The sequence below is a fragment of the Typopeltis vanoorti genome, chromosome 18, assembly GCF_054136105.1.
Source record: "Typopeltis vanoorti isolate ZY-2024b chromosome 18, IOZ_Tvanoo_1.0, whole genome shotgun sequence".
Taxonomy (NCBI): Eukaryota; Metazoa; Arthropoda; class Arachnida; order Uropygi; family Thelyphonidae; genus Typopeltis; species Typopeltis vanoorti.
In genome coordinates, this window is record NC_143566.1 from 79,235,723 (window position 1) to 79,248,443 (window position 12,721).

The 12,721-nt window shown below is 34.8% G+C and overlaps 1 protein-coding gene across 11 annotated transcripts in view; it reads right to left on the bottom strand.

Annotated features, from left to right (window-relative positions):
• Positions 1–12,721, bottom strand: part of CadN (neural cadherin) — a 1,238,426-nt gene that overhangs the window by 800,415 nt on the left and 425,290 nt on the right. For all 11 annotated transcript variants that reach the window (XM_090407912.1, XM_090407911.1, XM_090407917.1 and 8 more), the window contains exon 13: positions 8,736–8,918. In XM_090407912.1, the coding sequence (XP_090264038.1) occupies positions 8,736–8,918 (183 nt within the window). The remainder of the gene's footprint in view (positions 1–8,735; positions 8,919–12,721) is intronic.

Below are 12,721 nucleotides of genomic sequence, written 5' to 3' on the forward strand. Positions count from 1 at the left end.
CTCGCTCGGGCATAATATACTCATTCATACACTTAACTGCCCCCCTAAAGTCTGCATATCTACTCCCCCCCTTAATAAATCTAGTTTCCCTGAGTCTGTACATCCACTTCCACATCATTCATCGACACTCTTTCAAGTCTCCGTACACCAACTCCATTCAAATGTAACCCATCGATCTTATATAAGTCCTTTCGCCCTTTGAACTCATTCCACACAACCACAAATTCCACACCACTCTCCATGTATAACCAATGCATAAAGTCATTGGCAATTATGGCCCTCCTTCTAAACACTTCGCTGTCATACCGCGGTAAGATACTCACCATCCTAACTCTCTCACTCTTCTCTTTTGCTACCTCAAAGAACTCCCTCACATCCTCTATCATTTCCATTTTGTCCTATTTCAAATCATTCGTTCCTGCCACGATTATCATCTCTTTCACCCTCTGTTTTTGCAGTCGAATAGATTCGCTGACGTCCTTTATGTTTGCACCCGGCTGGTACGACTTCGTTAAACTCTCAATTATTACGCCTCTTAATAGCGAATCCCCATACAGCACTCGCTCCTTCATTTTATTGACGTTTACGAACATTCTATTATTTGCCGTCACAGACTTCCGCCAGTTATTTGTCGGTACGTTCAACACACAATTTTCCATATGCTCCAGTTGTCTTTTAGCTCTGTGTATCGCACCGTTCAAACGGGCAATTTCGCTACTCGCATTTATCTCACCATTTTCATTATCGATCAAATCATCCATTTTTTCTGTGTTTCTACCTTCATTTACACTTTTTAAAGTGTAAATGAAGGTTCTCTGATGTACCTCTGACATAGGGGGATAGGGCAGAGTAATGGGACTATGTAGTATTTTATCTATTTTGTGGGGATTGTAGCCGTTGGCCAAGAACATATGGCGCAGATATTTGAGTTTTGTGATCAGAGCTGTATCGTTAGAACAAATGGCTCTGGCTCTGTGTGTAAGTGTTTTTTAAAATGCCATACTGTTGGACTGGATGATGATGTGATTATTTCTTGTTTCCATGACGCTTGCTACCCTTACGGGCAAATCCTCTACTTTTGTAAAAATTTCAGTCCATTTCAAAACACTAGTTAAAAATCTTATCCTAAAAAATTCAGATATAATGGTTAGCTTTGATGTCACCTCTTTATTTACCAATGTACCACTTACAGACACCCTTGATTTAATCAAGTCTAAATTTCCCCCTGATAAATTTGAATTATTTAAATTTACCATGTATGCAGGCTACTTTAAATGGGGAGGAAAAATCTACAAACAGATTAATGGTACTGCTATGGGTTTCTCCTTTGTCCCCTCCTTTAGCAAATTTTTACATGGAACCAGTGGTGGCTCGTGACTTGAAATTGTGGGGATGCTGCAATTCTCAAAATATACATACACACTGTAAGTACAGTGTATACGTGTTTGGATAAAATATCAAAATTATGGTAAAAATTTAAAAAAAAATTAAACATGAAAAAAATATTGTTTTTGGTATAATTCAAAATTACTTAAAAATAAAACATATTCTTCTTATTTTGTTTCATGAAAAAATATTGTTTATTATCGATAAAATTATACAGTTTGGTATAATTCAAATTACTTAAAAATAAAATCCATTATCATAACCCCAATAATGTTCTAAAATAAAAACTATAACAAATGTTATGTCTTTAATTGAAACATCCAAATATTTAAAGAGACGGAGTAAACATGATAAGCACTACGAACACTACTACTGGCGCAAACTGCATATAAACAACAGTGGAACTGCACGACAGATAGTGCCACATCACGCTAATAGCTCGCATCTCACTATGACGTGCATATGCTTCAGCATGTAGCAATATGACACTGTGGTAAACACAGTGCTGCTAGCGTATTCGCCTTCCTAAGTTGCTACAAGATGAATTTTTATTATTTTTTATACAAAATAAGAGAATTGTATAAGATTGTTGATGATAAAATTAAATATTACAAGCAAATATAAATAAATTAATAAATATATTTATATATCGAGAAAAATTGGGGGAGCTGCAGTTCTGCAGTGCCTATGCACGAGCCGCCCCTGCATGGAACACTTTGAAAACAAAGTACTTAACACAGCCACATAGAAGCCACTAGTGTGATTATGGTATGTAGATGATGTATTTGCCATTTGGCCACATTGGATAACGTTTGTCACCTACCTAAACAGTCAACATCCCAAAATCCACTTCACAGCAGAAAAAGGATCAAATAATTGTTTACCATTTCTTAACACATTGGTCACCTGCCTTTCAGATGGATCACTATCTTTTTCCATCTACAAAAAGCCAACACACACACAGGAAGATACTACATAAACAATCACATCATCATCCAGTCCAACAGTATGCCACTTTAAAAACACTTACACACAGAGCCAGAGCCATTTATTCTAACGATACAGCTCTGACCACAGAACTCAAATATCTGTGCCATACGTTCTTGGCCAACGGCTACAATCCCCACAAAATAGATAAAATACTACATAGTCCCATTACTCATCCCCTGCACCCACAATATACAAGAACACAAGATGACCATTTCTATACCCTATGTCAGAGGTACATCAGAGAAGGTAGCCAAATTACTGATGAAATAGCCTCTGCACCACTTTCAAACCTCAAACAAGCAACTCTGATCTGCTCACCTAAGGATAAACTTCCCCTTTAGCACACCCAAGAGTGTATGAAGTTTCTTGTGACTGTGACTTGGCCTACTATGAACAAACAGGAAGATCAGTGAACATCTGCCTGGAAGAACATAAAAAATACATTCGCTACTATTACTATGGCAAGTCAGGACTGGCAGACCACGCTTTGGATACTCCCTCACACAGGATTAGATGGAAGAAAACAAATGTGCTATTTAGAAGTCGTTACAGATCTGAAAGATTTTTTTGAGTCAGCAATGGCTTTGAAGAATTCTCCCAACCTTATCAAATATGGTTGCATTAATTTGCCAAAAATTTGGGAGACTGTTATCCAAAGAGCAACTCCCACATAGCTGCAATGTAATGTTTTTGTTTTTTTTTCTACATTAGAGGGAGCCAAAATAGGACTTGAGATCTTTTTGTCCATTGCAATTGTATTGTTTCACTCACTCACTGTCGCATGTACAAGTGTGCTGTGCTCTGATGACGCTGATCTGAAAATCAATTTATTCTCAATAGTCTGATTGTGGAAGTTATGAAGAGAAATTATAAATACAAACATGAAGGAAAATGATCTGCATTGTACATTCAGGAATTGGCATTTCTGCTACACCTAGCACATCAAATGATCACTTTCTGCTATTCTTTGCACTGGAAATTTGTTTTCATTTTTAATTACAATTATGTGCCTGAGTGAGAGAGAGAGATCGAGCTGCAGTGTTTTTAGCCTTCCTCTTTCTGAGTATAAGCCTGTTTGTAGACAGGCTTATACTTACTATGGTATAAACAAAGTCATATTTGAATATCAGATGTATAATATTTAATGCTGTTTACACTTCTTAGTGTAATTTTTACATCTAGAATAAAACATTACTGGTCACTTTAGAAAACAGTGGTATAATACATCAATTATCTTCAATGCCTGATGCTAGACCACCATCCTGATTGCTAAATAGGCTTGAAACAGCCTCAACATTATATAATGCTTAACCCACCCATGATACATATGCACTACAGGTTTCCAACTTTTCTTGGATGAGAGTGAAAATATTAACAATATAAATAAATAAAAAATTTGAATCATCATAATGAGCTTGGTTATTTGGCAAAATTCAAAAAAAATGCAAGAGGATAAAAGTTGCTGCAGATCATGTTTCCTTTATGTTTCAAGTAACATATATACAAAGTGGCCCCATAAGTCAAGAAGGGATTTAAACATTTAATAACTTTATTATTTGTGTTATTATTATTATTTTTTTTTGTTATAATGAAATACAGAACCTGGAGTTTTTTATTATTATTATTATTATTATGAAAAACCACATCACTTTAATGCCTTCCATTTTTGGCTTCACAAAGATGGGCCCTTTCTATAGCATGTTCTATAACAGCTGTTAATGTTTCTGGCTGCAGTGCCCTAATTTCTGCATGAATGTTCTCCTTTAGCTGTTGGACTGCCTGGGGCTTGTCCACTTACACCTTTTCCTTCAGGTTACTCAACAGGAAGAAGTCCCATCAGATCTGGAGAACGTGATGGCCAATTAATAATCTAATGCTAATTTTCAAAATAAAATTGCACAATTTTGTTTGTTGTTAGGTTGTGAACTTTTCCATGATTAATTTCACAAATGTTCCTTAGAATACCTGAAAAAAATAATAATAATGAAAAAATTAATAATAATAATAAAAAAAATTCACAAACTTTGCACATGAAGCATCTTTGCAGCTAGGCTACTAGTATACAGTTTCTCCTCCACCAATCTCAAAAGGATACAAAGCCAATCTCAACTTTGTATCCTATAGTGCTGTGATTGTCCCAACTGGGATGACCTCTGGAATTTTCATGTCATTTTCCATGGTCACATTACTGCTTTTGCTCTCCCAATCCAAAAAGTAGCACTGAAGTAAAAACTGAAATAATCGTCACTAGCACGAAAGCCTTCGTTTCCCACTCCACTGAAAACCACTAACCTGGATCCAAATCCTGGTTCTCAAAAAATGTGCCTCTGCAGTCCATGATAAAAAATGCAGCTTATGTTCAATGGCTTAAATTAAGAATTCCAGCTTCTCATTCAGCTTGCGCAACATCAAAATTGTGTAAAAAAGTTATCAATGATTCCAAAGCAGACTTCAGAAGAACGAAATGCAATAAACTTGCTTTCTGCTCAACTGGCAGTCTAGCCTTCTGGTCTCTTTCCAAGGCTCTTGGGTGTAATTTCTTCCCATCCCTGTTGCCATCTTTCTCTCTCTCTCTCTCTTTTGCATTATGATAGCCCCATCGCAACCTCACCCAAGGAAAAGGCAGACCTCTTGTCATCAGTTTTTAACTCCAACTCCTGCCTGGACAACCAAAGAAAATCACCTCCTGTACTACCACAAACTGCCTACTACATGCCTCCTCTGAGCTTTTGCCAAAAGGACATCAGGAAAACCCTCTTGATACTAATAAGGCTCATCCTGGTCCAGATGGTATTCTCAAATTGTGTCCATCCTGTTGACATCCATTCTGTATTGCCTATATAAACTATCATAATTTACTGGCATCTACCTAACAGCATGGAAACAACCCTACCCAGCCTGTACCCAAAAAGGGAGACAAAAGTCAGCCATCAAACTATTAACCGGCTGCTCTCACCTTAGTACTTTCAAAAGTGATGGAGAAGTTTATTTATCAACAACCAGCTTCATCATTATCTGGAGACTTAACAGTTAATTAGCGATCACCAATATGGATTCTGCCATTCGTGTTCTACACCAATCCTACTAGCTAATCTCGCCCACCTTTGGACACAGGCTATGGAAATATGAGGGTGGTCTGAAAACTTCTCGGCCTCGACCATAGATGACAACACTATCAGCAAGATTTTTTTTTTCTAAGTTAGTACATCTGTCATAAGCATCTGTGTAAAATTGCAAGTCATTCTATCAAGAAGTTTGTTTTATACAGCTGTCTGAAGCAAAAATGTCCCTTGAAATGGATAAAACTGAGCATCGTGCGGTTATAAAATTCTTTGTAATAAAAGGTTTAATGCCAAAAGAAATTCATTCGAAGTTCATATAAGTTCATGGCACTCTTCTCTTTCGTTTTTGGCAATTAAGAAAGACGTCCAAAAAGTGTAACAACACCAGAAATCATTGATCAAGTGCACGAGATGGTACTGGATGGCAGGCGCGTCAAAATGCATGAAATTGCCGAGGCTATAGGCATTTCAAAAGAACGTGTAGGATATATTTTGCATGAAGAATTGCAAATGAAAAAGCTTTACGCAAGATGGGTGCTGCGCTTGATCTGCTCACAGCAGATCAAAAACGCACTCGGATGAAAGTCTATGAACAATGCTTGGAGCATTTTAACAAGAATAAAACTGATTTTGTGCATCAATTTATTACTATGAATGAGACTTGGATTGAACATTACACACCAGAATCCAAACAGTGGACAGAAGCCAGTTGTTCAGCGCCAAAGAAGACAAACTTGGTTCCATCAGCAGGAAAGGTCATGGCATCGGTGCTTTGGGATGCTAAAGGCATTTTGTTTATTAATTATCTAGAAAAGGGTAAAACAATAACCGGCGAATATTATTCTGATCTTTTAACCAGACAAGACAAAAAAATTTGTGAGAAAAGATCTGGTTTGCAGAAGAAAAAAATCATCTTTCATCAGGACAATGCACCTGCCCACAAAGGTGTTTTGGCAATGGGAAAATTAAGGGATCTGCACTATGAATTGTTGGAACATCCACCTCATTCCCCAGATTTGGCTCTCTGACCTATCTTTTCCCTAAACTAAAATTCTTCCTCTCTGGTCAGTGTTTTTCTTCGAATCAAGAGGTGATTACAGCTGTAGAGGGGTATTTTGCAGATCTTATTGAGAACCACAGGGATGAGATAATGGTGCTGGAGCATCACTGGAATAAAGGTATTAGTCATAAGGGAGATTATGTTGAAAAATAAAAATGTTTTGAAATTGTAAATTTGTTTTTTCATTGTTAGGCTGAGAACTTTTCTGACCACCCTTGTGTTTGGAGAAAATTACATTATTGCTCTCGATATTTCAAAGCATTTGATTGTGTCTGGCACCGAGGCCTCCTAAACAAGCTGCCATCTTATGGCCTGCCTCCCTTCTATACTCTGTGATTAGATTGGCAAGTTCCTCACTGGTCATTCATTGTGTGGCATGGTGGATGGCTTCCTCTCATCAGATTTCCCCATCAATGCTGAAGTGCACCCAGGGTTCTGTGCTCTCTCACCCTTACTCTTTTTTCCTTTACATCAATAACCCAACTTGAAATCCTATTCACAGCTTTGCTAATCAAAGTCTTCACATCTTCGCATCTCTTCTTCATTCGATAAACTTTGCAGTACACTAATGTCAGATGCCACAAGATCCTCCATAACTAGTGACTTAAAACACTGCCTCAACATTCTCGAATGGGATGAGGACAACTAGTCAATTTCAATGCCAAAAGAACTCAAGCCAGGCTTACTGCCTACAAGAAAAATCCTACCTCATCCCTTCTCACTTTTAATAATATTCCATTTATCTTTCAAGATCAGCTTTCTCTTCTTGGGTTGACTGTCATATCCAGTTTTTCCTGGCACAAACAGATTACAGGCAGTTCCTGGGTTACAAACACTATACATTCCTGAGAACATCTTTAAATCGGATTTGTACATATCTCAGATTCCTGATGAACAGCGCATATGCGATAATAATAATAATAATAATACTATAATGGCTCATATGTAGCAATAATAATACAGTGTAATACTGTAATAATAATACTGCTGTACTGCAATAATAAGTTACAGAAACTATTGTGCTCTTTCTTTCAAACAAAGAGAACATAAAAACAAACTCATACAAAACGTTTAGATAGGAGAAATTTCAAACAAGAATATTAAAGTTGCATCAATGTCTTGTTTACTGCAAGGTGCATTTCTGAGGCAAGAAGGTAGACTAACATTAATCAGAAGATGATGATGGAAATAATGCCTTGTAGTTATTTTGTATTTTGATTTCAACTGTATATATTGTTTTAGTTTTATTTAATGTGTATATTTTTTGTACTTAATCTTGAGTCAGTGATTTTCCAGATTCTAAAAGAAACAGTTCAAAGTCATTGCACCAATCGGAATTGAACCCTTGTGTAATAATAAATACTCCAAATATAAAAACAATCTCATTACAAATAATGAATCCCTGCAAATGTTGCAGAGGCCACTGACTTATAGAATTAAGGAGATTCTGTTTCCATTGTATAAGGCTCTGATTAGGCCACATATGGACTACTGTGTTCCAATTTGGTCACCTGGTTTTTGAAAGGATGAAGAGATATTGGAGAGGTCCAGAGGCAATTGACTAAAATAGTTTCTGATCTCTGGAATGCTGAATATGAAGAAAGGTTGAGACAATGAACTCTGCTGAATCTAGTAGATAGGATGAAGAGGGAGTGATATGATAGAGATGTGCAAGTTGGTAAGGGATTGTTATAGGATTCATTATATGAAGAGGGTTTTCATCATAAAATGGTGATAGATTGGGAAGAACAAGAGGTCAACCCTGGAAGCTGTAGAAGGAATGTGTGAGCAAGAGAGTGAAAAGCAGTTTTTTTTTTTTTTTTCATGGAGAACTGTGAATGATTGGAATGGATTACCTAAGAGTGTGGTGTGTGCAGAAAATTTGAATGTGTTTAAGGCAGGGTATGATGAGCTATATGTTTGAGAAAAGGGACCTCCTAGATGAGTCTGACTCCATGTGGTCTTAGGATAAAAATAATAATGTTCACCTTTCTTCTTCTCAAACTATATGTAACATTCAAGCTTGTTTGTGCATGCATGAACACAGATGTGAGAATAAAAAAAAAATCCTGTTCTATCAGTAACAATACACAATAAATAGTTAATTATGAATTAGTAATAATTAATATTTAGTTATAACAAATAATATTCTTGAGCAGATACTGGAAATGTTTTATGAAAATTATAATTTCTATGAAATTCACAAAAAATAAAATTTAAATTTAAAAAAAAAATACCTTGTTATTGGGATATGTTCCATCTTTGTCACTTGCCTGTACTGTGGTTACTTTTGTATTTGGAGGCATTCCTTCTAACACTGTTTCTTGTTCTCTCTCAATAAAAAGTGGGATTTCATCATTGACATCCTCTAATACTATGAAAATAGTTGCTTCTGAAGCTAGCTGCTGGACTCCATTATTCTAAAAAAAGTTAAGAAAGAAAAAAAAAGAGGAAAAGTAAAAAATGCTTTTGAACTTTTTATTCATGCTACAGTATTAGATCTCCCCCTCCTCCATCTCTATCAAAGGAGAGAATGTGGCAAGCATTATATTTTTGAACACAGTGACTAAAAGCAGTTTAATTAGATGATTGCTCTTTACCAAGTTACTTCAACTGATGAGAAAACTTCTGAAGCCCTACTTAAAGAGTTTGTAACAATAGGGCAAGTAAGTTTAAAAGTTTGACAATAAAAGCAAGTGTATTTAGCATTCACTTAAAAAAAGCTTTTCTTATAGAGACAATTTAAAGACACTGCATCCTTAAATAATGCAAGCCTATTTAAATATTATCACTGCTATCATTAAAATACTGATTGTGGTATAAATCATAATTGTGAAAGTTGTAAAATTATGAAAAGTTAAACTAAATTAATTTTGAATTTATTAGAATTTTCTTGAATTTACTGAAAAGTAAATATTTTGTCATGCTCATCATGAGTTTGATATAAAAACAAAATAAATAAAAAAAAGGAAATAATTTTGCAAGACACAAGAACAGCTCACAAATCCCTACTATTCAAATAAGGGAAAAATGTAAATGAATAATATTCAGCTTTGATCTGTATTGTATTATGCAATCTACTGACTTATTCAAAATCAAAATCTAGCCAGCCATTTATAAATTCAGATGAAAATGCATAGGAAATAAATAAACAACAACAAAAAATAATAATAAATAAATAAATAAGAAAGTTCATTTCATATTTCACACTATTTGAATCCAGGGTTTTCCAATTATTAATTGGAAAGAATTTTGTTCCTTTTTTTGCTTACACTGTAGAATAATTTTGAATTATCTATACATTACAAATGAAGAAATACTTCAATTATCCAGCCACAGCAAGAAAACAATTTGCCAGTAGGAAAGTGAAGGTGAATCACATGGTGTTGTAGAATAAGTCAGTTGACACACATGCTTATTCAAGGATAGGTTAACTGAAGATACATTCATTTAAAGGTCAGATAACTGTAAACAGCATATGTAGAATACAAGGTTTTGTAGATTCAAAAATGAACATGTCAAAGAAATTTAGTTAAATATTAGTGCAATACATTCAATACTTTGTCATTTTTACAAAGATATCAAGGATGACATTTTCATTCAGGGTGTGCCAACACATCCAGGAAATTCATGAAGAAATAATTTGTGAGCAGTTATTCATTTTAAACAAAGTCATCACTTATTACAAATATCAAAACATTCAAGAGTGTGACTACAAATCAGATAAGGCGAGCCATTTCATCAAAAGCACTTGCTGGCTAGTTGTATATGGAGTGAGAGAAATGTGGTTCAATAAGTACAGTCCATAATCAGGGATCGACAAACATTTTTAAAGCATAAAGCAACACACAGGTGGGCACATGAACACTGACTGAAATCTGCATGGAAATTAAGGCACATGGACTATCAACAGCACAGATAGCTTGGTTCTACTCTGTAATCTACTGAGTGTCAAGAAGCCAAGAAGTGAAGTGCAATTAGTTATTATTATGTAACACCTTCAGGGAGTCCAAAGACTCATCAAGGGAGGATACCTACTCTACAATTCTCTGTCTCCACTAACTGCAACTACCTTCATCATCTACACCAACGCCATTTACTGCTGACCACCACCACCACTACTATTTTCATAGACAATCACAAACAGCCATGCCCACGACAGGATTCGAACCTGCAGCCTTTTGGTTAAAAAGCAGATGTGCTAACCACTCAGCCAACCAGGTCATTATTCCTTGTGTTTCCTGTTAGAAACTGTGAACTTTTAAAAGTGATATTTATTTTGTTCCTCTTGACATGGGGAACAATGATGGAGTTTTGTGAAAAAACTGAGAAAACGAAGTCAAGTCAAAAATTGTTAAATGGGTAAAAAAAATTTAACATTTTTTAATAATGTTTGCACCACATTATATCCCCTGTCAATAACTACTGTATGCTACTGTCATTGTTAGACTGCAGTGTGCATGCAGGAAAAGCAAAACAAGTTAAAATCCTTAGACTTGGAATTCAAATTCCAGTAAAAAGACTCTCTGCAAGTGCTAGTCAGTAAGCAAGTAGCTTTGGTTGTTGGATAGAAAATCTTAAAAATACAGTTTACAATATTTATGTTCATTTTGGTTAGGCAAGTTTATAAGAGAAGCTACAAACAGCAGAAAAGTATTTTCAAGTTTAAACATAATGAACTCTGCAGATGATCTAAAATCAAATAAACAGTGATCATCGGAAGAAGAACTGATAACGACAGCTAGATTAAAGTACTGGATTTTATTATTATTAGTAGACACGTTAACACAAGAATATTTTAATATTTGCCAAATATTTCAGTCTGAAAATAACAGACTATCTTCAGTGGCTACATAGGAACCGTTTTTTAACAAGGTGGAATACCAACAATTGATCATTCAAAAGTAGAAAGAGCTGCGTGATGTTATATTGCTAAGCATTAAAGAGAGGAAAAAATTTCATCAGAGTGATGAGTACATTATAGTTATTAATTCACAATTTCAATCTTAATTTATAAATAACATTAGACTAATGTAGGAATTAAAAGTCTCAATTAAAAAAAAAAATAATTAATATGTTATCCTGATTAAACTTTCCCATATTTTTGATAAGGATATTCAGTCATTTCAATTCAAGTTAGGGCGTTCAAGTAAGGCCTCAGCACTTTCTTTAAATAGGCATTCAAATTTATAGCGACCCCTGTGTAGAAGGCAAGTCTTGGACCAGAGGATGTTGTGGCTTGTTTCTATCCCATGCTGAGCGAATCCAGACTTATCGGATTTGTTGTGCTGAATGTATGATTGATGTTCTTGAATTTTTTTTCTATAGGACATCCTGTTTGTCCAAAGTAGGACAGATTAAAAACAGATTACAGTTATAAGGAATTTGATACACAACAGGCAGAAACATAGTTGAGCGTTTATCTTTAGAAGAGGTAAAATAGGTGGATATTTTGTTAATAGGTATATAAGTGGCTGTTAAATCATATTTCTTCAGAATTATTGAAATTGGTTCTGAAATCCTGGAAATATATGGAATTGGAACACATCATACTGATTCTTTGTTGTTCTGGGTTGGATTGTACGAATCGAAAATATGTTGTGTACTTTTTTCAGAGAAGCCATTTAATTTCATGATTAAATTTAATTTCATGTTTGATGGTTTCATGAGGAGTTGAACAATTGGTTCTAGCTCATCAGATTAAACATTTTATGATTCCTAATTATTCACAAATTGTGAATTAATAACTATAATGTACTCATCACTCTGATGAAATTTTTTTTCTCTTTAATCCTTAGCAATATAACATCACGCGGCTTGTTCTACTTTTGAACGATCAATTGTTGGTAATTCACCTTGTTAAAAAACGGTTCCTATGTAGCCACAGAAGATAGTCTGTTATTTTCAGACTGAAATATTTGGCAAATATTAAAATATTCTTGGGTTAACATGTCTATAATTACTACTTATAATGTCACAAGTGTCTCTCAAGAGTGAAATTTATTATTATTACTTTTATTTTAATTTTTATTTTACACAGTAATATAGATAAATGATTGCCATAAGCAACATGAAGTGGAAAGGAATGGTGAGAAAATTCAGTATTTTGTCAATAGTAGAATTGCAAATCGCCTAATAAAATGCGATAAATATGAGGATTTGGTTGCAATTTGTGTCAATAGAGAGATTTTTTCATTTACATGATAACACAAGAAAAGAATGA